The sequence below is a fragment of the Magallana gigas genome, chromosome 1, assembly GCF_963853765.1.
Source record: "Magallana gigas chromosome 1, xbMagGiga1.1, whole genome shotgun sequence".
NCBI classification, from domain to species: Eukaryota; Metazoa; Mollusca; class Bivalvia; order Ostreida; family Ostreidae; genus Magallana; species Magallana gigas.
The window spans coordinates 7,475,843-7,502,252 of record NC_088853.1 but is presented as its reverse complement, the minus strand read 5'-3'; the positions used below and the strand labels follow the sequence as shown (position 1 = coordinate 7,502,252).

The 26,410-nt window shown below is 33.1% G+C and overlaps 2 protein-coding genes and 1 long non-coding RNA gene across 4 annotated transcripts; 1 reads left to right on the top strand and 2 right to left on the bottom strand.

Moving 5' to 3' along the window:
- Positions 1-7,905: 7,905 nt before the first annotated feature.
- On the bottom strand, positions 7,906-18,251 carry LOC105346810 (uncharacterized). Of its 2 annotated transcripts, none has more exons than XM_066082016.1 (6): positions 18,057-18,251; positions 17,578-17,631; positions 17,139-17,171; positions 16,586-16,772; positions 15,667-16,012; positions 7,906-8,041 (listed from the first exon to the last, which is right to left on the bottom strand). In XM_066082016.1, the coding sequence occupies exons 1-5, from the start codon at positions 18,145-18,147 to the stop codon at positions 15,667-15,669; spliced, it is 711 nt and encodes a 236-aa protein (XP_065938088.1). In that variant the 5' UTR covers positions 18,148-18,251; the 3' UTR covers positions 7,906-8,041. The 2 variants fall into 2 exon arrangements, with proteins under 2 accessions (XP_065938088.1, XP_034302388.2); XM_034446497.2 differs by lacking the exon at positions 7,906-8,041 and adding an exon at positions 15,373-15,420 and having other exon boundaries at positions 18,057-18,250.
- Positions 18,252-21,076: 2,825 nt separating this feature from the next.
- On the top strand, positions 21,077-21,675 carry LOC136273120 (uncharacterized). Its single transcript, XR_010711310.1, has 3 exons — positions 21,077-21,218; positions 21,359-21,433; positions 21,525-21,675. It is a non-coding gene; the product is annotated as an uncharacterized lncRNA (long non-coding RNA).
- A 1,337-nt stretch (positions 21,676-23,012) lies between these two features.
- On the bottom strand, positions 23,013-25,007 carry LOC117685276 (uncharacterized). Its single transcript, XM_066077125.1, has 5 exons — positions 24,857-25,007; positions 24,379-24,531; positions 24,027-24,195; positions 23,437-23,733; positions 23,013-23,309 (listed from the first exon to the last, which is right to left on the bottom strand). The coding sequence occupies exons 3-5, from the start codon at positions 24,125-24,127 to the stop codon at positions 23,033-23,035; spliced, it is 675 nt and encodes a 224-aa protein (XP_065933197.1). The 5' UTR covers positions 24,128-24,195; positions 24,379-24,531; positions 24,857-25,007; the 3' UTR covers positions 23,013-23,032.
- Between the last annotated feature and the right edge of the window lie 1,403 nt (positions 25,008-26,410).

Below are 26,410 nucleotides of genomic sequence, written 5' to 3'. Positions count from 1 at the left end.
TTGTCCTGGACCCACTGGGGGCCTCATGGTGGCCCCCACACCCCCTGCCATTTTATTCATGCACTTCGTTTCAGGTCTAGCTACCCAACTGACTGTATTAATGTTTCTTGCTTAAAAACATAATAACATTGCAACATTGAATTTAATTCATTTACCTGCTTCAAAATGCTCACTGTTTTCTCTGAGGGTCAAGATGCCCTGTTTTTCCATTGTGTTGCGGCTAGCTCTCAATGAATTTGGGGTGGACTCTGTAAAAATACCAATATATTGTATTGTAAATACAAGCTTCTACGTTTACTTTTTTAAATCATTGCAAATTTTATTCCTAATGATTAAACAAAATAAATATAACTGTTACAAATATATTACATCCAGTACATTCCACTCATATCATGTAAATCTAATGCATTATCACAGCATTAGGGAGACCAGATCAACATGTAGATTGTTATACACAACTACATTTCAAAGTATATCTAGTTAATATAAATGGATTTACTTTAGTCTGAATTAAAATGACTGGGCTCTCAGCCTCTTGTTCTTTCAGGTATTTTTTGCAAAGTGAAAATGGACTGCAGATGCAAAATTATTCTTTAAATAATAACATTACCCAAAACCTTCTTATTTTCATCTGATTCAGAATCAGAACTTGGCGAGTAGTTTGATACACTAAATGGGTCAGAATCCACATCAGAGGGAACTGAAAGAAATTAAAACAATATAGAAAATTTTCTTTCATAAACATTCATCAATTATTAGTTTACCACATTTGGTAATTGATGTTTCTTTTTTATAAATCTGACAACAGACCACTGACTAAATCAAACTTTTCAGCCATGGTACAAAAACAAGACTGTACCAATATTCAGTGAAAAATGAATTCCAATTCAGATTGATGCTTAAATTAACTAACCTACCAAATCTGATAATTCTATGTAAATGTATATTTTTCAAGAAGTACATTCTGCAAACAATTTGCAAAATATACATATTTACTACAGAAACAGATTTTGTAATTTATCTAACAAAAAACAATTTTGTTCTGCAAAGGAGACTCTCCACATTAGTGACAGATTCACAATGCACACTGACTTATATTAATAGCTTTTTGTTGGCATGGATGTTAGCGCGAGTGGGTCATGATGTGGGAAGAAGTTGGGGTGACTGGAGAAAACCCACGTGTCCAAGCAGGCGACCAATGTACCCTATCATATACAACAACTGTCGATCATGGGAATTAAACTTGGGTCGCAGTGGTGATAAGCAGGTGCATTGTCCACTGCACAACTGGACACCTCTTTCAAGCTTTTAATTTAATAGTGCTTGATAATGAAAACAAAATAAATCTATTCAAGTCAGCACAAGAACCGTATATAATGTTAAAATTGAAAGAAAATCAAACAACTATAAACAAAATAAAGTGAAATAAAACCTAACAAAACCATTACCAAAATCAAAAGGATCACAGCCTTTTCTGAAATCAATCAAAACTAGTACCGGTAAAAACATGTACATGAACAGGGGGTAGTGTTGTCACGATGATTGAATTTCAATCAATGATCAGTTGAAAAGGTTGTCGATTTATCATAATCGATTTTAGATTTTATAATCAATTATACTCAGTCTGGGTTTATTACATTAATATTATACCTATCATTTTGTTATTTTGTTTTCTAATCTGTATTGAATGAAATGAAAACTGTTGTGAGCTGGGGGTTTTCTTCAATCTCAAAAGATGTGTAACATTCTACCTAATAAAAATACAGCAAAAGTCTTATAAGCTTTTAAAAGGAAGTGAAAATAGCACTTATATATTTTAGATTATACATAGCATAAAATTTAGTGCCCCATATTATTGAATTTAATATAATTTGTTACCGATTCGATTATTGACCGATCATCAGATGGCAAGAGACAACCAATTCTGCTGATTAATTGATCACGATTTTTAACCTATTTAACAACACTAACAGAAGTTTTAGGCTTGTTTTTCAATAAAAACATATAAATTATCTATTCTGATACTTTTTAAATTCTTGAGAAAAACCTATTTTTTAGATTAGTTTAAAACAAATCAATGTACGAAAAAATGCAAAAACAAAACCAAAGCCAGATAACAAGATATCCAAAGCCTGATTGTAAATCACTAAACTCTCTCTTAATAATTATTTTTTGTGTATAATTAATCCAACCATTTTCCTACCTTGCTGCGCCACCGCAAGCTTTTCCCATCACAACCATAGTCATATACATGAAGTATCTCTGCCCCAACCACAATGTCTCTCTTAGCAAACAATCATAGGTATTCCCTTCCATTAAACACTCTGAGTTTATGGTGGAGTTTGCATCGTCCTTGCCATCATTTACAAACTGGCAGATACATGTATGGTTGTTCACTCCTGACAGCATCAATACTACAGTGTACATAAAAAGAAATCAAACCTTAAATAAGAAGCATATAATTGCTGGTATTTTTGCTTGACTTAATTAGAATTGTTTATAGTTATTTCTAGAAACATTACTGCCATACATAAATGTTAAAATATTACATTTAGCTGCAGGTCTGTATCTCCTGGTCTGAAAAAAAAATTTGGATAAACGTTGCTTCAATTTTTTTTTTCACATCAGGAGCTACATACCTCCAGCTTCATGTAGATATGTATAAATCGTATTACCAAAGTTCTTTTCCATTATATTTATAGATAAATATTTTGTTTTCTGTGCTTGTCTTCAATCTCTCCTCCCCATCCTGTCCTTTTAATGTTTTTCCTGCAGGAGAAAATCTCCACTGACATGACTGGTTGTGTTAATAACTCCAAAACCTACATTAAAACCACAAGCACCTGTGTGAAAGCATTGTTTATATGCAAAGAAAACTTTTGGATTCATAAACATCTACATTAAGCCCCATTCACAATTGGCGTACGAGCACTTTACAACTCTTTGCGATCGGAATGTTTTAGATTCGCACGAGCTCTCTCATATATTGCATGAGGTCTCGCATTTGTTGCATGCGTTTTAGTGCTTGCATCAAGTCTCCTTAAAAATTGTGGACATGCACACTATTCAGAAGCGACTGAATGCGATCCAAATCATCGCAGTGCAATGCACGAACAATATATAGTACGAACATTTTACAACATTTTGTATACTCGCAAGAGTGCAGGTGCATGATTTTTAAAGGTCATAAGATGAATCGCTGCTGTAGAGAGAGAGAGAGAGAGAGAGAGAGAGAGAGAGAGAGTTAGTTGAATGTGATAATAGTCTACCATATATCATATGTGCATGTTCTAGTGAGAACATACATTAAATTGGTAAACAACAAAATATTTACAACCATCGACCATTTCTAATGCTATCATGTATGAAACATGTCATGTTATTCTAATAAATCAACAATTACAGGGGGAAGGGCGCCCCGGGTGCGCATAAACATTAAAATTAATACAAGTATCAAAAAGTAGTTTTAAAAGTGTTGCTACATTGGTCATGCTTCTGGATTGAATGTTCTTGAGAGCACATTGTGCACAACGCTGTGTAATCAAGACATACATGTTTTGCCTGGTCAACAGATCACACTCAGCCCAACGGGAATCTGCAGACACATTGTTTACATTATTATTAATCATCAAAAGCCAAAAATTTTACAAACCTGATAATATCCGAAAAGCCAAACGAGAGTGACACTATGATGTCAGATTTGTAAATGTGGGTCACAATTGTAAATGTGGGGTGAGCATCCCGGTTGTAAACATGGAGGCCTGAATCGCGTTCAACAGCGCGAGCGCTCGCCACCGTTCGGGAGCGCTCGCTTCTGAACGATCACGTTAGCGAGAGCGATCGCGAGCACTCGCTAACACACTCTCAACGTTGTTCGCCCTTGAATCCAAGATGGCGGCGAAATTTTGTGAAATGAAAATTGCACACAATATTTTGGCCGAAATACGGATATGGTTAGTTATGATATGTATTTGTTTCCGGAAATCATCAACTAAGACGTTAACGGTTTTTGTTTTAGTTCTTTTGTTTACAGGATTTGCCTTGCGAAGAGTTTTCAGTGTATTTTCCCAAGCAACTGTGTAGAGAAGTGACATTTTAACCACTTTTTGTCCCTGTTCATAGTTTTTTAACATACAGAATATCAAATAAGTGGTTTGTCTGTCACATCTTATTATCGTCTGCTTCCAATTCAAAGAAGGATGGCGTCGGAAGAAAACTCCATAAGTTCCAAGTAGGTCCATTGTTTACTATCCATCCAGCTGCCATCCTGCTGTAATATCTCTTAATTTACACTTCAGAAATGCTCAGTTATAAAAATTAAGTCTTTTTATAGATATTGCATATTACATATTTCCTCATTCCTTGCCATATATGTCAACTCGTGCCATACTACATTGTAAAATATCAACGTTACACCAGAGACATAAATAACTGTTATTTATGTCTCTGGTTACACATATAAACAAGTATAGTAAGGGTTACAGGGTATATGTTAAAGAATAATATTATGGTAACCTCTATCAAGCTGACAATCACTACAGTACTCCTAAGAATTACTATAACTATATACATAATGTAGGTGTATATGTTTTTACTCAATATATTTATTCTCTTTCATTTCATTGCAGTAAATATAGTGCAAATTCATTCAACCTTTTTACTTCAGCAATTTATTTTGTGTTTATAGAATATATTAAATTCTTGTTCAGAATCTAAGCAGAATAGAATTCTTCCAAGTTGATGATCAGTGTTTTAAACACATGTTTACTAGGCCTACTTAAATTATAATCGTTACAAATGTATCATTTTAAAGTATGAATGATTATGAGTTTCTGAATGAATATTACTATAGTCTGTCCCAAGATATTTATGCAACACATTTGGGCGATTTTTAATAAAAGTACACTTACCTGTGAAAGAAGTGCAATTGAAATAGTTGAAAGGGATATTTTCCAAGATAATTTCATTGACACATTATCATCTTTCACTCGGAAAAATTCACAGGAACGAAAACAGATTCCTTACGGAGATTTATAATGGGGAATGTTTACATCTTTTCTCCATTCGGAATACACTCGGAATACATCGCGCAATATTTCAACGTTATCATCCGGGCTTGCTGCAATACAAAATCTCCGTAGACATCACATTTTTTAGCATTGTATTGAAACCTGATAAGCTAACAGGGGCGTTTTGACTGAGAAATCTTGGAAATTTTTCATACTTTTGAATGAACATCGTTTGAATCCTGAGGTATTTATAAATATCAAGCAATTAAGCCAAATGTGAATCCAAAATATCTTGGGACAGAGTATACATATAGTATACACTATAACATATACTGTTACCATATAGCCTTTGTCACATGAAATTGTGTGTGAGATCATCAGTTCTGAGACTGTCTTTCAGATTTTCCAGTAAACAATCTACAATATTTCAAATATTGATGGATGAACTGGGACGTGAAACCGAATCCTCCAGAAGTTTGTCATCTGATTATTTGCAAAATGCAATTGAGTTTCTGCCACTACAGTACACCAGAATGTCAACAACAACTGATACTCTTGGCACAGGACGTGTGCAGAATTATGTGGAGGAAACCGTCCCAACGTACAGTGACCCTATGTTTAAGGCACATTTCAGAATGAGTCGTACTTCTTTTGAGGTATCCAAATATAATTGATTGTTGTTTCCTTTTGTTTGTAGGCATTGTCAAAACACTGGAGGGCTGGGTGGTCAACAAATTAACCATCAAATCTACCTAAATTTAAGATATGATATATGAATAATACAATATTATTTAGAAGAAAAAAAATAATCCATACCTTTTTTTTTTATTTGGGGATTTTCCTATATTTATATAGAGCTCTTCTTCAAAAGGGAATCAGTGATGCCTAACAGATAATTTACATTTTTTTTTACATGTGGTTTTATATAGAGAGATTAATAGTTGGGACATTCACCAATTTTTCTGAGATAATAACCCTGATTACATTACTCACTGAGGATTTGTGATTACTGAATATTTTTGCAATATTATTGCAATCACTGACCCTTAAGCTTGTATGAATGTTGAAGTGGAGAGATCAAACTGTTTGCACTGAATTTTAGTGTGCCTTTTTGATCAATGACTGACATTTGTATAAATTAATTTTTTAGGATGATCATGACATAAATATACCCGGTAAATATATTGATGCAACATACTACATGTGCATTGTAATTCTCTGTTTTAATTTCATTATTAGTGTAATAACTCTACATGATGTATGTTGCAAAGAATGGACTCAATCATCATTTTTTATTTTAATTTTGACAAAAATTGATCCACAAGATTATTTTCAGAAGAGAGAGAGAAGAATTTTTTTTTAGGTTTGATTTGGGGTGATCAAATGACATGTATGTACAAGAGAAATATATAACTTGTAAAATCCAACTGAGGCCTGCTATGAAGATAAGTTATTAATTGTTCAGATTTGGTGGTGGTTTTTACTTTCTGACTTTATCATATTTATGTATACATGCAAGAACATGTTTTCTTTGCTAAGTAATAGCTTTTATCTTTACATGTACCGTAAACCTATACATGTTGCTAACAGTCTGATATGGGGACCCGTGGGTTCAAATCCCTCCACTGCTTACTTGTTCAACAGTAGTGTATTTCATATGGGAGGTTTCCATTGCCATCCTAACCATTACCTTTCAAGTCTTAATTTTGTTTCAAATAAACCACATTTGCTTACTCTTAAGGTGGTATGGGACCCGGGCCTGATGATATTCGTGTGGATAAAAGTACATTATTTTCAAAATACTCTGATCGATTTAAAATTTTCAATATTTACAGATTTGTAGTGAACGCTCTAAACTATTGTGCTATGCTTTTAGTTAACAATATCGGGAATGAACACTTTTATAAAATTATATTTGATCTTATTGTTTATTTTGATTAGAAGTACGCCACAATATGCAGGTGTCCCATACCACCTTAAACTTTGTTTGATTTTGAAAACCTAAATGACATATAATCTAATCATAATTTTATGAAGTTCTAATATGTCAAATGTTTGATATACATGTAACTCTACACAGTTTTTATATATATATATATATATATATATATATATATATATATATATATATATATATATATATATATATATATATATATATATATATATATATATATATATACACCCTATATTATTTTAGGAACTTTTAGTACTCATAGGGCCTTATATGCAAAAGATCAAGAACATATCCATGGAAAGACGCACTTTGGCCTGCATATGGTATGTCGGAAATACTGAAACTTTCAGGAGTGTTGCAGACAGATTTGGAGTGAGTAAAGGGACTCTCCACTATTATGTTGCAAAATTTAATGCAGTGTTTAGAGACTATCTTATCCTCCAACAACTCATTTCTTGGCCAAGAAACGAGCAACAATACAACAGCACAGCAGAGGGTTTTCTTGGAAGAGCAGGATTTCCATGCGTTGTGGGAGCTCTAGATGGAACATATGTTCCGTTAAGTGGACCATCAAGCTACCGCGATTCATACATATGCAGGAAAGGATATCCAGCCATGCATCTTCAAGCAGTTTGTGACAGTGAATTGATGTTCTTGGATGTCTTCTCTGCCTATCCTGGATCTGTCCATGATGCTCGGGTCTTCAAAAATAGCCCCCTGTATGATGCTCTTCAGGAACTCCCTCCAAAATTTCATCTCCTTGGAGACTCGGCATACCCATTGTCAGCATCTGTCTTGACACCATTTAGAGACAATGGCCATCTCTCTTTAGAGGAAAAAGGTTTCAACAATGCCCACAGCTCTACACGTGTAGATATAGAAAGATGTTTTGGGTTATTGAAAGGCAAATTCAGAAAACTGAAATTTTTAGATATGCATAAGGTTGAGGAAATTCCCAACTTAATTGTTGCATGTTGTGCATTACATAATTTCATCATTATGCACGAGAACATTGATGACACAGATGTAGAAGTTGAAACAGATCAGGTAGGTGACACCTTTGAGTACGATCTTGCTGAAACAGAAAGTGTGTCTGGTCAATGTAAACGACAGGAGATTATGCACTTATTAGCTTGAAAGACCAGTTTGAGTTTATTTATGTGTTATAATTGTATTTAATAGAAATTACTGTACAACCAGTGTTTGCACAATAACAAGAGCTAGATGCTCATACATTCAAGCTTCCATTTGTTTAACTGTAGTTACATACAGTTCTTTTATATTGTACATGTACCTACCGGTAAAATTTCAATGAATGCATACACAGTACAGTGTATTACCGGTAAGTAAAATATCTTTATCTATTGTATTTGACCCCCAACCATATTTGATCTTCATTATAATACCGTACTCAAAAAATAATTCCTTAAAAATAGTACGTATTACATTTTATTATACTTTCATGTTAAATACTGAAATCTGATTGGTTAAGACGCAGTTGGTAATCCGTTCTATTACCCTCAGCGTTAGCAACACACTTGGCAACGTGTAACACTATATAATTAGTGCCTGTTTGGGAGGGTAACAGTTGAAATTGACACCCCGAGAAAACCATTGTCAACCGACGCGAAGCGGAGGTTGACAATGGTTTTTGAGGGGTGTCTATTTCAACTGTTATCCTCCCAAACAGGCACTATTTTTTTTGTTATACTGAATGTCTTAATTTTAAAGAAAATTTTACTGCTTTTTTAAAGGAATAACGTGAATTCTACAGCAAAACCGTACGCGCATAGTTTTCGCGCATGTAACAATTTTTAATGTTACCCGTTGCTAAGTGCATTGCTAACGCTGAGGGTAATAGAAAGTATTATGAACTGCGTCTTAACCAATCAGATTTCAGTATTTAACATGAAAGTATAACAAAACAAATTGTTACATGCGCGTACACTATGCACGTACGGTTCGCCATATAGAATTCATGACATACAGATATAAAAGCTGTTAAGTTTTCTTTAAAATTAAGACATTCAGTATAATAAAATAAATAGTGCCTTTTTAGGAGGGTAAGAGTTGAAATTTCAACTGTTACCCTCCAAAACAGGCACTATTTATATAGTGTCACCTGCAGAGAAATGCATCGCTTTTTTTGTTTGTCTGTCTCTCAGTTATGCCTCATATCTTTAAAAAAACTGTAATGGCTTTTATAACTAACCCTAAATCTACCGAGTATCTCGAACATCAACATATGGAATTTCATGGTAAGGTTGAAGAGGTTTTAAGGTCTTTTTAAAGTATACTTTTTATTGAGAGAGAGAAAGAGAGAGAGAATGAGAGGAGAGAGAGACTTTTAAAATACTTTATATCCATAATGAGAGAGAGAGAGAAAAAGAGAGAGGGATTGATACAAATTTGTGGTGTATGTATTATATGCGCTTTGTTTTTTGTTGAACAGTGTTCCTGTAATTAAATTAATTAAATTTAACATCTGTTTTACAATATCAAAACCAAGATATTAATTAATAATTAAGGTCTTCCGTTTTCAACGGAAGACCTTGTACTGATTCTGTTGGTAATTCTTTTTATTCTTTTTTTTCTTCTAGACGTTTTTTAAAACTCAAATATCTTGCTTGTTTGTTGTCCTATAAAGTTCAAATTTGCAGAGCTTATTCGTAGTTACTATTTCTCAATATCTGTGGAACATCGTTGATATCGACACTTCCGGTACCGAGTTATTCCCCTTTTTCCCCAAAATATAGGCATTCTTGTGCACGCAAAGGCTCTGAAACCGCTCACAGCCTGTGTTACAAAGTCACAAATCTTCAAAATAGAGAGTTTGAACGTTGTCCTCCGAGTTTTGTTTTTACAATTTTCCTCCTTTAAAGTTTCAAAAAATTAATTTGAATTTGTGTTTCAAAAAATGCTGATTTTTTGTTGTGTTTTTGTTATGTAGCTCTTTAGTTTAAAATTTTCTCTAAACACATATAGAACAAAATATGTGCAAAATGTCAAGGGCTTTCACTTGAACCATTGAAAAAGGGCTGGCCCCTTAAATTAGGGGTCTAGAGCCCTTAAAAGTCTTCGCTTTATAACTCAAAAATGGTTAATATTTCGCTATAGCTGTCGATAGAAAAGTTGTTTATTATTGTGTTATCAATGTCGTTACAAAACTATTTTGTACCGGTAATGCGTATTATGAGTGTAAAAAGATTGTCTTGTTAACATGTACCTGTATTCATTTGGCAAGTAAGCGAATCGTCTTCGTGCGAAAAACGTACATATATTAACAGCTGAAAGTGTTCCATGCTTTGATTCATTTGAAAAAGTGTCTAAAAAGTATACGTGTACATGTTTTTCTTACAGCCTTTTTTTTTGGAGTAACCTCTGTTTAGGTCCTATAGTGGACAACCGTTAAGAAAAACAAAAACGAGAAAATATAAACGTTCTTTTTCTTATCTAGTGAGATACATAAACTAGATTTTGAAAAAAAATAACTTCCATGAAATAGATTTGAGTCATTTTACTGCAAGCATTTCAAATCGACCTAAATTCTTAGTTGTGTGCGTCATTACATAATCCATCTCGCCCGCGGCCGATAAAAATGGATCGCCAAGGTCGCGGCTGGACTACCTAGCGGTCAGCGGTTATCTAATACACAAGAATCGCGTCTGTCATATGTGATTTTACTTAGCAGCAAACACAAGAATCGAACACAATGACATTAAAGCTTACTCTTCTTAATTTGAATTAAACGATAGAATAAGAAATCGTTCTGTTTAATCATAAACTCGAACTGAAGCAGTATCAGACAGATAGATCAACTGTGGGATTAAAGGGGGAAAAAACTTATATTAATTAGAGTTTATTCATCATACTGCAAACATTGTAAATTTTCCTGGGTTCTGAGCTCTTTATGTGTGTTTTAACTTTACGTAAGTTATCCGATCCCTCATCCGCGGCCGAGGAAATCGGTCGCGGCTGCACTACCTAGAGGTCAGCGGTTATCTAATAACAAGCTATATATACAAGAACTGTTTCAATTTTATGTTCTTTTTGTTCACCTTCAATTTATTGAATGAAACATTAGAATGTGAATTGAGAAGCCCCTCTAAAAATTGATAAAAGCGATATTGTTCCAAATCAGAAACATCATCAGACATAAATCAATAGTGAATTTGTAATTCTAAAATGTTCTAAAAACTATACATGTACTAATAATGTTATAGATAAACAACGAAAAACCACAAAGATTAAACCTTCAAATGATCACCCCTAGAACATAGCCAAGGAGATCCCGCGCGAGTGGACAAGTGATCCGCGGTAGCTCGTGTTCTTCTGCATGTACTTTATCACACGTGCATGTTTATTGATATTTTGTACGATTCCAACTATTTGTTTATTCGAGATTTTGACCGGTACATGTAAGATTGACTTGTGTTTCAATTTAAGATTGTTTTTATTTACCCACGAATATTTCCGCTAAATACTGCTGAGAGGTTTTATAGATATCGTAGAAAGTAGTTGACGTCTTCATAAGGTTGCACATAAAATGAGAGAGAGGGAGAGAGAGAGAGAGAGCGCGCTCAAAATTGGAAGCATTATTTAGCCGAATTAAGAAAATGAAACAGTCTCCAAGCGTTCAAGGCAGGATAAAAAAATCAAATATCAAATTAACACATGCGGTAGAGGCAATTGCAACTTCTCTGGCCTTTCTGGCAAGTTTGGAAAAACACCTCGAATGTATTAACATCACCGGATGTTAGAATATTATACAAAATGGAGTCGCTTCCCATTAAAATAAGTATCGGCAAGAAGTTTTGTATGTCGTTTCTGTGTTATATTTTAGTGTATATTGATACCTTTAATGAAGTATAGCTCACATCTCAACAGATCATAAAATGTGTTGTAATTATATCAAGTTTTAAAAAAGGGGGGTCGTCATGGACGCCTAGGTAATACATTCGAAGTGTTTTTCCGAGCTTGCCAGAAAGGCCCGAGAAGTTGCAATTGGCGGTAGAGGCTGACACGATAAAAGAATTGCCCAGAACTGAGGGATTTAGTGATTATTTTTAGAATGTTCACATGTGTTTTTAAACAAGATTTGTTTAGATTTTATCACAGTGCAAGGAATTTTTTTTTTTCAAAATGTGGCGAAGACCCATTTTTGGCGACTACTTAACATGTGTACATTTTTCTCCTCAATGTATGTCACCTTCCCACCCGTGTGTTTATTCGGTCAGTCTATGCTAAGTCAAATGAATCCGCTCCACGTGCGACCGAAAATCTCGTGTCGCGTCAGCGCTCATAGCCTAAAATATTGCCCCCGGGCTGCAGATCAGCAATTGATAAATAATTGAGTAACATTTGGAAGGATGCTTTCAATGCAGCGGTCAATTGTTAAACAATAAGTTTTTAAATATTCGATGTCAATCAACCTCACATTAAAGGTGCGATATCGTAATCTGAGAATGTGGCTAAAAAATTAACCTGTTGAACACGCTAAACTTCTATAGTTATGAACAGAATAAAATATATACTATCAGAGACTTAAATAACTTAATAAGTTATTTATGTCTCTGGTTTTATAAGTTAACAGTTTTAAGTCAAATATTGAATAAAATGTGTTCTCAGGATTAGAAGTAATGATATACGACTACATTAAGCAATAAAGTCGGTCGATCGTCATTAAATCATCAGAGTACTGCAAGTGTCGACAGTTTCTTATTTCTTTGAAATAATTGTAGTAGTTCAATTGACTTGCAGACTATAATATAGCGACTTTTCTGCCTCCCAAAAATGTATGCATTTAATTGCGATAGATAGTTGTTCTTGGGGATTTTACTTATTGTTATATGCACATTGATAAAAAAAATCATTGAAGCTGTGTAATATGAGGTTGTAATGCAGATTAAAACTCAGCTGAATATTTTATTTCTAATCTAGCTTGTCAAAATGGGAGATTGTTAACTTGTAGCTTGTTAACTCTGAAAAAGTCTAGAACAGAAGAAATAAAGTCTTTATAGCTTTTGCTACATCTTCTTATTTATGTGTACGCGTACATAAAGCTATTTAAGATTTTTTTTTTACTGTATAAAAAAGTGTTTTTTTTTCCTAACCTTAAATTTAAATCTATAGAAATTCAATATCTACATGTAACATCTCAATAGCTTTGATAGCTTATTACCGCTTGGAAATCATTTAGTGATGCAAATTGACAAATGCCCATGAAAAAACATTATTGGACCCCAAGGGTTTCTTATCCTTTCCGACGATGATGAGAAGAACTCAAATGTGCATACAAATCATACATTTACATGTATATTTATATGAGATATGATAGAAATAATTGAAAAATATAGGTCTTTTTTGTGCCGCACAAAACGGACGAAAAAGATTTTTAAACCCCACGAAAATAAACTGAGGGGGGGGGGGGGTTAAATTAAAATCACCTTGTCCGTCCGTACGTCGTGTCCGGTCTATATCTTTCTGATGGAGAAACATTGGAAGTGTTCTTACTTCATACCAATAATACTCATAACCTGACGAAGCATCATGACCTAAACCCAAGGTCATTTGTCAAAGTAAAGGTCACTGGCAGGAAAAGTGCAAAATTTGTTTCCGGTCCACTTTGGAATTTCTTACTTCACACAAAGATTGCTTATGACCTGAGAGTGTGTGATGATTTGTTCCTAAGTCATTTAAGGAGAAACATTGGGAGTTTCTATTTCATGTAAAGATTCCTGATGACCGATGATGTGTCATGAACTTGACCCACGGTCAGTTGCGCAAGTTCAAAGTCATATTAAACATGTGTCATATCTTGTATTAATGGAAATGAGTAAAAGCTAGAGTTTGTCATAAAGATTACTTGTGACCTGTAAATATACCCTGCCTTGTCTGACTCACTACTTAAAGAAAACGAACCATCCATTATTCTCTAATAGAGAAATACGTGAGTAATGACTTCTGTCTTAGCGGGGATATCATTTGTGAGCTTGCTAACAGTACCTTTTAGATGGTCCAGTGGGAGCAATGCCCCCTTTCTCTCAACCAAAATTTCCCTTAAGTTAACGCTTAGAAAATTGATTTTTGGGTCATTTCCCCCACCGCCACATCCACACTTATATTATAATTAAATTAATTATATACATGTACATAAATGATGTACTTTTTAAAGTTATCCTAAACTTGAAGTAAGTTAAACGAAGAACTTGCCTGGTATGAAAATAATACTTTGAAATTGAGTCTCGTTTTCGATTTCTTGAACTTACTATTATCATATTGATAATCCAGTATAATTAAAAACCATTTCCCTTCTCCTTACACTCGCCAGGTTCTGATAGACCTGTATCAATAACAGACTATACCCACTTGACCTCCACATTTGCATACAAATTAAATAAACACCTACTTAGCAAAGATATGCCTTTATCTGTTTAATGAGTAGTGCAGTACTCAATCTAAAGGTTACATAGAAAACAGGTATGAATAAAAAAATTTGGGTCTCCATTTGAAGAGTTCCAATCAATTTTCTAAAGCTCTAATTCGTAAGAAGAAATTGTCATGTAAAGATGACCTTTTATCAATACAGGGTCTGTCAGGCTCTGACAAGTGTCAGGAGAAGGAGGTATTTTAATCAGACTGATGGACAATCCTTTCGCGACATGGAGTTGCGACGGAAGACCTACTCGTTGCTTTGCAACGAGCTCGGCTCTAGTTGTATATATTTTTATTGACTGTGGCAATTATATATATATGTGTTACTGACTGTTACAGTAATAACAAGAACTACATCAAGAATTACTGGTATGTACATGTAGTATCTACCATATTTCAACTTGTTCATAACGATTATTTGGATAACTATGTCTGTCAGTATTATTAATCATATGTGAAATACAAACAAGTTTTATGATTGTTTATTATAAATTAATTATTTTATCTAAACTCTGAATTCTAAATTCTATCAATATCATCATAGTTTAACTTCAGTACATACACTGTACAGGCATCCTGAATATTAATGTGTCAATTGCTTAATATATTTCTTAACTGTATGCATTACAGTATATTTATTTAACAGTATATAAGATATTTAAAACATTCAATTGAATATAAATCAAATACATCAGATTTATATACGCGGCGTTCAAATTTTCAGTCTCTTTCTATCATCTTTCACATACAATTACACTTTGCATCTTTTACAATGAAACAAATAAGAAATATAGTTTTCTGTACAATATAAATGAATTAAGTAAAACAGGCTCTTAATGTACAAGTTGAATATTTCAGGTACTTAAAATAGAAGAAAATGAATGATGATCGAAACAAACTGTCAAATCACAATTAACATATGAGAAACTGAATTTTAAAATAAACTATAGATGCAGTTTAATTATACATGTAGTTCATATCTTGGTAGCACAATTTAGACTGGGAATTTTCAACTGTATTCTAAAATACAAAGGTAGGACAGTTTAATACCATAATGAATTTCCTCAATTCATTTTAATTGTACCTATTGTTATGTAAGTGATATAAATTATAACTTTATAGAGAGAGAGAGAGAAAGAGAATTAAGTAATGAAATAATTAACTTAATGAAAGCAAATAGACAGTGGTATTTCTTAATCATTCTGACTTTGAAATTACACAATATCTTTTGTTAATTAAACTACAATTGAGTGCCTATTATTTTACCTATTTATTAAATGCATCAGCAAGACGTTCTAGAGCTTGCACCCTTCTCTCCTCAAGATTTAATCTCTCTTTGTCCAGCTCTATCCTCTCCTGGTGCATTTTCTTCAATTCACCTCTGTAATTTTCCATCCAGGCTGGCTCTTTGTCATTTTTTCGTTTCTTAGGAGTTGGTTTCTGGGGCATTGGTGTTGTGCTGGAGGTAGAAGCTGCCATAGTCAAGCTCGATGCTACCGTTACCGGTTGGACAGCAGGATCGCCGTGCAGCATTTTATCCATCTCGTCAAAATACTGCCAGGATTGGCGACTGTTTCCAGTTTTATTATTTCTTTCTTTTATAATTTTATACCTAAAAATAATATATATTTATACCTAAACATTTATATACTCTGTAAGGTAGTCAGAAAGATATAATCATTACATGGTTTGTAGTTGATTTAATATGATATATACATGTACATGGTCAATAAATTCCATATGGGGTGAGAACGAACCTAGTAAGCTCCATATGAAATTAACCTACCATGAATAAATCATATTAGGTCAACTTCAATCCATGTAACTTATTATATACCGGCATGTGTGTGTGTGTGTGAATTGTAAATGTTGGGATTCAGCATGTCATAATTAACACTGACAGGTAGGGTAAAACCACCTATATAGCTCATGGGGAAAATATCAGACTAATATTTGAGCCATAAATAATGATCTTGGCTTTTACTTTTGACATAAAGCCATGATAGGCTTTGAGTCTTTGTATGTGTGCAATTTGAAAAATAAATCTACTTAACACTTAATGAAACAAGACCCTAAATGATTAGATAGCATAAGGACAGGATATGGCCTGGACAGAGCAATGATCATATGCTCCCCCGCCTTAAAACTTTTTTCAAGGTGCATTGCAATATATTCAACTGTAAACCTCATTTTCAATGATCTGAATTTCCGGTCGCATACATCTCCACTGAAATGATATCCTTTGTTGCAAATTTCCTCCGAAATCCTCTTCCATGCCTGTTTTTGTGTTATTATGTTTGACGAAAACATACCCGAAAACTCGGTCTTTAAACTTATTAATAAAAGCACTGCCTCATGGCTCCATTTTGGATCTAAAAAAGGAATTGTCTGCAATTAATTCAAAATTAAGCTTGTTGATCTTTCAGAATAATTTATTATATTGCTTTTCAAACTAGATTAAAAAATAATTCTTAATACTAAAATCAATACCGGGTATTATTATCATTCATTTATTGACAAATACCATCATCTTTCAATATTTCTTTTCCCAAATATAATAACTTGTGAAAATTAGACGAAAAATTTATTTATTGACTAATATCCAAAAGAATACTTATGTAAATATTAATATTTTTCAATCACTTCAACTCAAACAAAGAGAAAATTAAATACAAATCAAAGTCAAAAGATTTTAATTATTTAAAAGAAAACATTATATAGACCAAAAAGTGAACAACCTTCAGGTTTCTCAGATCCTTCTGGTGGCTGTGCTGTTGAAAAGAGTGTTTATAATTCATTCACATTAGTCATAGTGTATTTGGTTAAAAGAAAATGAAAAAAAAGTGAGCTACTCACACTCCCCATACAATTATTACTTGACAATTACATAATTATATAATGAATTGCTGGTTATGAAGGTATGCATTTAATACATGTACCTGGTACACAAAATATAATTCAACTTTTAAAAAAGGATCACCCTCAAATAATCATCATAATTATTTATCAAAACTTTCTTAAAATACATGTATACATAATATGTACATCTTTAATAACAACAAAATTTTAAGTTTACTTTATATCAATCATTTTCCACTACCTAATCTATCACAGTCCCGTGCAATCCAATTAACATTCATAAATTTGTTTGCAGTTAACTTTTTCTTTTAAAAATACCTCCTTGCTTTTCAGCTAACACTTCATCTTGGTTGTGGTCATTTACAGAGGATTCTGAAAAATGATCTGATATTTCAAAGGGATATGATCACATTTTTAGCTAAAAAAAAATGACAATGGGCTACAAAATTTTTTTTCAGCTACAAGCGATATACAATGCAGAATTTTTCTGCAAAGCATTTTAAACTTGTTTATAATCATAAAATAATTAAGAAAATTTGTAGCTCAGATTATGACCATATATGCCTCTTTAAAGCAAATGACTAGCTGTAACATGTCTTAATAATAATAAAAAAATATAACAGTAATATATTCAGCTAGTATAAATAAAAGATGATAAATAAGAGTTATTTCATTAAAATAAATGTATTCACTGGCAAGTATCTTTAAAAAAAGAGGGGGAATCATTGTTTTTTTTCATTTTCAGTTACCAGACCAGTTATGTTTCACCTAGCATTCATTAATAGTTTCAGCATTACCTTGATCTTCACAAGTTTTAGTTGACTCACTGGGACATGTATCTCTATATGGGTATATGAAACATATCAACACAGTATTAAAATTTAACATACCTTTGAAAAAAAAATCAAATTGAAATAGATTAATTGGTTCTATAATTATATAGTAATGTAACCTTGTAGAAAAAACAGACAGAATGTCTGCCTTTGCTTTATTAAAATAAAAAATATTCTTTGGTCATTTTTTTCAATGGTTTGTGATAATTAACAATAAATATGAAATGAGTTAGGTAGGTTTATTGTCATTTCATTATTTTTCAACCCTTACATATTTGCAAAAACAACAAAAACTTTAATATATTTACTATGCTATTATAATTGTAGAATGTCAATCATTGTTTATAATTGAGAATCATTTCTTAAAAAACAAAAAACTTATTAACCAGGACTCTTCTATAATGTTTATTGCATGTTTATGTTGAGAACTAGGCCTAGTGCAGCTGTGATTCTTGCAGTCAGAAAGTGTGAAGAAAAGACCTTCACAAACAGCAAATTGATATAAAGTTTCATTACAATACTTATCCATCTTATTCATGATGCGGTAGCAGACGATAGTGACTTACGACAAGGAAACCCCTTGTTTGTAGCACTGAATAACTTTTTGAATCACAGTTAATGGGTCAGATTGTCGAAAGTCTGTTTTTCTCCCACAATTTCATTACTACTTCGTTAATCTCAGCGAGATTCGTCGAGACTAAAAAATTTTTGACGGACGTCTCTTCCGAAGAGACGTCCGTCAAAATTTTTTCAGTCTCGACGAATCTCGCTGAGATTACTACTTCGTATGCAGCTTTTCCTGTTGTCGTAAATGTACACAATGCATATATAATGAAACCCTAAACGATCGAATATTCCGGATTATCAAATACCTGTGTTATAAAACGAAAATTGTAAATGTCAAAAACAAAAACCTATGCATTGTCAGCCATTTTGGATTTTAGCGAGCGCTTGCAGTGCGTTCAGTTAACCAACTCCGTTCGCATTCATATCCGATCGCGAGCGTTCGCTCTGTTGAACACGCCTCGGACTATCTTACCTATAATAAGTCAACTCGTACATAGAATAGTCGGCTATCTTTCCACTATACAAGTGAAAAAGAGCAACTGATCTTAATTTGCTTTTAATTCATTTAGGTAACAAGGGGTACATGTACATATATCAGTAATCTACATTACGTACATAATTAATTTAAAACAATATTACTGGTACATATAACTGTAATATAGAAAATTCTTCATGTCGATCTATTTACATAAAGCGACATTCTTCGGTTAACTTTTCTGTCCATTTTCAATAAACTAGCTATATAATTACAGGGATTTTTCAGCCTTTTTTTATTTCGAAAATGCCAATTTTTTTGGAATTGGGAAAATTGTATCGACAATTTCATGCAGTTGGGAGAAATCATATGTTGCATACATCATGATTTCTGAATTTATTATCATAATGGAAAATCAAAGAGCTAGACTTTAATTGAATAGAATCTAATTAACTTCACAATATAGATATATGTATAATATTCCTATATTTAGTTATTAGAACAAGTCTTTTTCCCTGAAATAAACACCTTCAACACTGGTCATAAAAGTATTACATTATTAAGAATTTATCAACATCCCCTTTTAAATTGAGAATGTATTTTTCTGTTTGAAATATTTCATAACATTTACCTTTTACTTTTATATCAGTCTAGTGTGTGTAAAAAAAAACATGTACCATTTACAGTACTGTACTGTATACCACAAAATAACGATGTTTTAGAAAAACAGAGGAAAATCGGATTAAAAGTTGGCGATGTTTACAGCGTGTTTGGAAACTTTTATGACTGCAGTTTTGCTAAATGGGTTTAATCATTTTTTAATACTGAACATTTATGGACATTCTGGTTATTTTACGAAGTATTTTTTGATAAGAAATAAACATAAGAACTATTTACCAGTTGGGGAAAAATACTGCTATACTAATTGGGATCATAATTTGGACAGCTGCTGAAGTGAACTTATTTCCAATTGGGAATGGGGACGACTTTTGCTCTGGAGAAGGTACTGATAAATCCTTGAATTACATATTACATCAAACGTACAGTGGAAATGAAAATCATGCTTTTATTGTTAACTTCGTTTCGAATGTCCTCGAAGATTAATCAACATTTGGTGTAAAATAGTCAAGTTGCACACATTATCGCCCTATTTTATTTGAATATTTAAAAAAAAAACTTCATAAAAACATTACTTTGTTCAATTGTAGTAGGATTATCAAAAGTACTTACCATAAAATGGCTTTGATTCCTAAAAGGCAACACGCTGGCGTTAAAAGGTCCATTGTTTTAACCCGAGACGTTCCGAGAGTACTCGGAACAAATGGCGGAGAGCACTTGCCAAATGTTCAAACATGGTCAAGAAATTAACGACTTTTTTTCTAGTTAGGCTTTATACATAAAAAGTGAAAAAGTATTTTGAAAACAAGTTCATTTAGAATAATTAAAGGCTAAACAAATTATATATGTTAGATTTTTTGCAATATTGCAAGTTTTCATTGGTCTCCTAAATGCAGAAAAATAGTCATTGCTAATTATACGATGGAGGCAGATTGAATTCCTTTTTACGAAAAAATATAGACAAAAGGCAACTATTTGATGTCAAATAATAGACACATTGATGCATTTTAGGCAAAGAAACACCGTTCATTCATTTAAAGATAAGCGAATTACATTTTAGACAAGGTCAAAATAATACGGAGACCAAAATATGTCTCCCTAATCTACTGGTCTCCCTAATAAAGATAAAATAATACAATCGGTCTACCAAATGCAGGTATATATATATATATATATATATATATATATATATATATATATATATATATATATATATATATATATATATATATATATATATATATATATTGCTAAACATTGAAGCTAAAACATGCCATGTTACTCAATAAAAATGCCATTTTTGTTCATTATATATACATATATAGCATATTATATTTGCAGTTAGAAAATTAGACAAGCTCACAGGTGATGTGGCCCTTTTGCGAAGAGAATTGGCAGAGCTGAGGGGCAAGTCACCTGCGTCTGCCACCAGTAAAGCATTCAAGATTAACACGGCTTCATGCAAGGTTCAAAGTTAATTTGTTGTCAATATCAAAACCATAAAATACATTTGCTGATATGCCATTATAAAAGTTTTTAATATAATTTTTATGTAATATACACATGGATGTGTGTTTACATGCAATTGATTGACTTTGTATTTTAGAGGAGGTTCAACCTATCTTTAAGAAGTAGGTTCTCATGTCGCCCATGGCTGGAAGTCAAAAGTGATGACTTCAAGGTAAAAATTCTAGAGGTTGATTGTTTTCTGGGGCTTTTCGCTTAATGTAATCTGTGATTAATTTATGTAGGTATAAATGTAAATATTTCAGAATGAAGTTCACACTTGTCTGGCCATGGACGACATGAGAACCAATCCTGCAGCATTTCAGGAAATGGTCTCCCATTCATTACACAAATTCACAGAGCTCAGGAATCAATTTAGGAGAAAGGTGTGTAATCATTTGATAAAAAATAGTGTTTGACTGCTATCTGTTGTCCAAATTTTTCATGTTCACTTTATGTTTATTTCACTTGAGTTGTTAACTTAAAAGTCTGTATGTGTAAAAATTTGTTCAGGATTTACAGTAGGTGAATGTATGTATAATTCTCTAGCATTAAAATTAAAAAAAAAACAACTCTCCATTATACTTGTATGTGACAAATAGTTATACCGCCTACCAAGTTCTCTTTTTATGGGAAGGGGGAGGGAGTGTGTATATAAGAACTACCTTGTCCGTCTGTTTGTCTATGGGTCACTCTGTCAGTGCAATTGTGTCCCATCCATAGCTCTTTCTTATGATGGAGTATCAAAATCAGTCACTTCACACAAAACAAAAATTGTGTATGCAGCTTACCTTAGAGTAAAATGTAAGTCTAAACCAAGTTCATTTGGGCAAGTTCAGGGTCACTAGAAGGGAAAGTGCATAAATTCCCTGTGTATTTGTGTAAAGAGGGGGTAGATACAAACATATCAGATATGCTCTATTCCTATTTCATTTTTATGATCAACAGGTTAAATTACAACAAAAAGGTTAATATTAATTGGTTAACTCTTGATATATGAAAAGAAGTGCTAAAATATGTGACCAGCCATGACATTTTGGGTCCAAATGAGGAAATTTTCAAAAATGAGATTTTTGCTTATTCTTACACCTTATATGTCCAAATTTAATATTATGAAATTTTACTCTCATATACAAGCTAGCTTTTGAGATATGACGTCACAAAGATTGCTGGAGTATCTAGGGATTTGAGCTTATTGTGCATTTCTGTATATAATTTCTGCATCTGTTTGATTACATGTAACACATAAAGTTACATGTGAAACACATTTTAAAATGCATTCATTGTTGTTTTGCAGTCTTTATGTTAGTTATATCATGCATTTACCCATCTAAACCAGTTGTAACCAGAAACATTCAGTACAGTGTGCAATATATTATTATTATTATTAGCATTCTATGAAACAACTGGTCATAGTAAAATGAATATCACTGGAAAAAGAAATTCAGGTTTTAAAAATGCCAGGTTTTCACTTAAACCTCTTTTAAAAAATATATCAAGAAATAAAACTTTGTAACAATTATATATCATGTTTTAATCAATCAATCAATTAAACAATCATTCATTCAATCAATCAATCATTCGTCCATCCATCCATCATTCCATTCAATTATCCAATCAATAATCATCAATCAATATTGTAAAAAATATGAAAAGAAGTTGAACAAATACAAATTTAAGTGAAATTGAAATATCACCACAATTTACATGGATTTACCCATGTAATTTATGCTTAATTTATGTTCTACACGATGTTTTCTTGTGTCCAGTCAGTTTACATTTTACTGCATTTCCTGGTCGGTGATGGTAAGTCTATCTTGATGAGGGGTTTTGGCACAGTTGGCTTTGGACAGCTTTCCTTGTTGACACAATAGGGAGCGACCTCATTGAATAGGTACCACAGTCTGTGTGCATTAAGCCCTGATGGAGGAATCACTAATGGGAGAACAGTAGGGTCAACTGCTGCACCAGCTTTGAGGATGTTGACTTCCACTTCCTGACTTGTTCCATACTCCCTTACAAACACCATACCAGGATGATCTTTGTCCATTCTAAAACATTCAAAGCAATTCCTCCAATTACCCACAAATTAGGTTATAGAAAAAACCCTCTTTGGATACAAATCATTTAATGATATATATTATGTTTAACTTTAGATTAATCAATTTATAAAATTACCTAAAATGATGATATGATTTCAAACTGGGCATTGGTTTAAAGATCCTCTTGAAGAAGGTTGCCCAGTCATAAAAGAGGAGAGGAGCAACAGGATCATCCACCAACTGCGGGACATGGTGGCTATTCCTGGAGGATTTCCAAACGCTGGCAGCAATTTCGGCTAAGGTTTCAACATGCCTCCATGTGACTTTCCATAACCCAAAATGCCAATCTGGGTTAAACTTGGCGTGGCCAGCTTCCATCATAGAAAATTCCACTGACTCATGGAGACCTGTCATCACTCTCCACATACCATATCTATTGCCAAAAATATCATAAGCATGCAAAATCATTCTAGGTATAGAGGACACGTAATGCATTATTATAAACAAAAACTGAAAATTTTCTTTCCAAGTTAAAGGTTTCTGATCTATTCATTTGAACCTTAAAATTACCATTGAAAGGGGGGGGGGGGGCTTATAATCAGTTTTATTGACATTATCAAATACAGTACATATATATTTAATGGAAACTTAAACCAAACTTATATTTGACACAAAACTTAACTAGTGTAAGTTTTTTTAATTTACATTTCTCTATGAGATATTTACCCGATGACTGTGTTATTCTTGTTTTGCCTACTACAATTATCCATGTGAAGCTTCACATCTGTTTCACCAAGACCATGGTACATGAAATGGTGATGCAGCATACTGGTCACAGTGTTTGCGCCTTTATTTGAGTGCTGAGCTGCATCCACAAGATAAAATATATGGGTGCCTAAACGTATAAACATTACATTCAATTTAGAAAAAATAAAAGTAATTATTTCACTATGTAATTTGCAATAATTCTAATCAAAAAAGTAGACCTCGGCAGATATCTTTTATCTCATAATACATAATTATGTATTCTCATAGTGTGTATTTTTAAAGATAATTGATAAGAATTTTAGTCATGTACCTGATCCCTCACAGCAGATGCCAAAGCATTGACATTTTCTAGGTGTTTTAAAAAACAATGGCCCAACTTGTTGTGCATAGTGAGGATAATGCACTTGTTGTGCATAGTCAAAGCTATAATGAAACCCAGACTGCAATGTGCAGGGTGGCTGGCCTAAGAAAAAGAAACAAAATATTAAAAGCTAGTTTTTCTTCAGAACTAAACTCATTGTGCAATGTTTCAATAACAAATATAAAAAATTGAGTTAATTTATTTGTAGAGTTTAAATGAACATATTACACTTCAACATTAATCATTGTAATTATATATAGCTTATATTTTAGTTAAAATAAGTTTATAATATAAATTGTCATTATACATACATAGTGATATTGACTAATTCTTAATAATTCATGTGTATATTTTACAAATATGATTTAGGGATTTCACACATACATTTAATTATGCATGATCCTACTTTAGAATGAATATGCAATACCTCTTATTTTTTGCTCTGGAGCGAGTTGGGCAAATGTTGATTTGGCCTCAGCACACTGATCCCTGTAATGGTCCCTCTGTTCTTTGACATGTCCAACATGCTCTTGATATTTTGATAAAATATCCTCTTTTTCCTCTTCGTTCAAATTGCCGCTGCATGAAGAGTTGACGAAAAGGACTGGCAAGTGTGACAGAGGTCTGTGGCAGGCTTCATGATCAAAATATGGGGGCACTGCTCAAGCCCTACTCTTTTGAATTGAGATAAACATATTTTGCTCAATGACATCTCATCAGGAAGTGTCAAATATTCCTGGTGAACTTCTGCTTTGGTTTTGTCAGAAAGCAGTAAATTAGTTTTCTCATTTCTGAAATTTGGTAGTCTGCCAGGTAGGGGAAATCCATATTTGTTGGCATAACTAATAAGAAACTGTTTGACTCTCTTCACATCCTCCATTGTTAAGGCATGTTTAGGGGATTTACCTTTGTTACCATGAATTCTAGCACTAAAACCATCTTGATCAAGGGATCTAGCAATGGAATCAATTGTTTTCCTAATTATCCCATGGGCTAAAGCAAATGTCTCTCGACACACCTGGATTCCACTAAAATGATAAACTTGTCTCACCCTTTCCCTTTCCTTTGTCTTTTTTTCTTGGCAGATGTTTCTGAAGAATTATTCCTGTAATAGAAGAGCTGCACCTTTATCAGCATATCTAATTCTGATTTGTCTGTCTCTAAACACATATTTCTGTAATCATTCAGCACATTTCTGTAAACAACGGAGCTACATGGCTTACCATAGAGTCTACTGCATCCACACGTGTTTCCATAGAAATCATGCACACACTGTGCCTCTCTTTTGTCAGGATCAAATTTCAAAGTCAATATTATCGTTGTAATTCAGATCATTACACACATCTTCACTATCACAGTCACTTTCATCAGAAACACTAGTTACAGGTGAGCACTCGGCGCCGACATTGAATTCCACATTTCCGAAAAACAAATCATTCACATGCGACAGTTCGTCGTTGAAATCGTCGTCCTGGTCTATAATTGATGGGGGATCGTACTGGCACTCGAAAACACGCTGCTTTGACGCATGATGACATTACGAACACATTTCACGATGGGTAAAATAACGAGCAGGAGATAGTTTACATTGACAGCGGAAGTTACGTTTATGAAAAGGGAGATAACATCGACAGCTACTTTCGCTTTCATTTCATTGTATTTAAGCAATATAATGCGGTCTAAAAAGGCATTAATTACATCTCGATATGCAATGGTTTTATTTCGCATGGCTAAAATTTAGAAACAGCAATATATTTCTGTTCCGGCGAAAAAATAAATTGGGGGGTAAACAATCGGCGGCTTGTTTAAAACGTGCGATGTTTATGACGTCAATTCTTTGTTTTGCAATTGCCGCATTTGGACCCAAAGTCTCATGACGCGTCACATATAATCATCATTTTATTATAGCAAATATTTTGTATAAATTGTATTAATAACAAAATAAAAGTAGTGAAATTTATAATACCACGCAGGTCTTTTC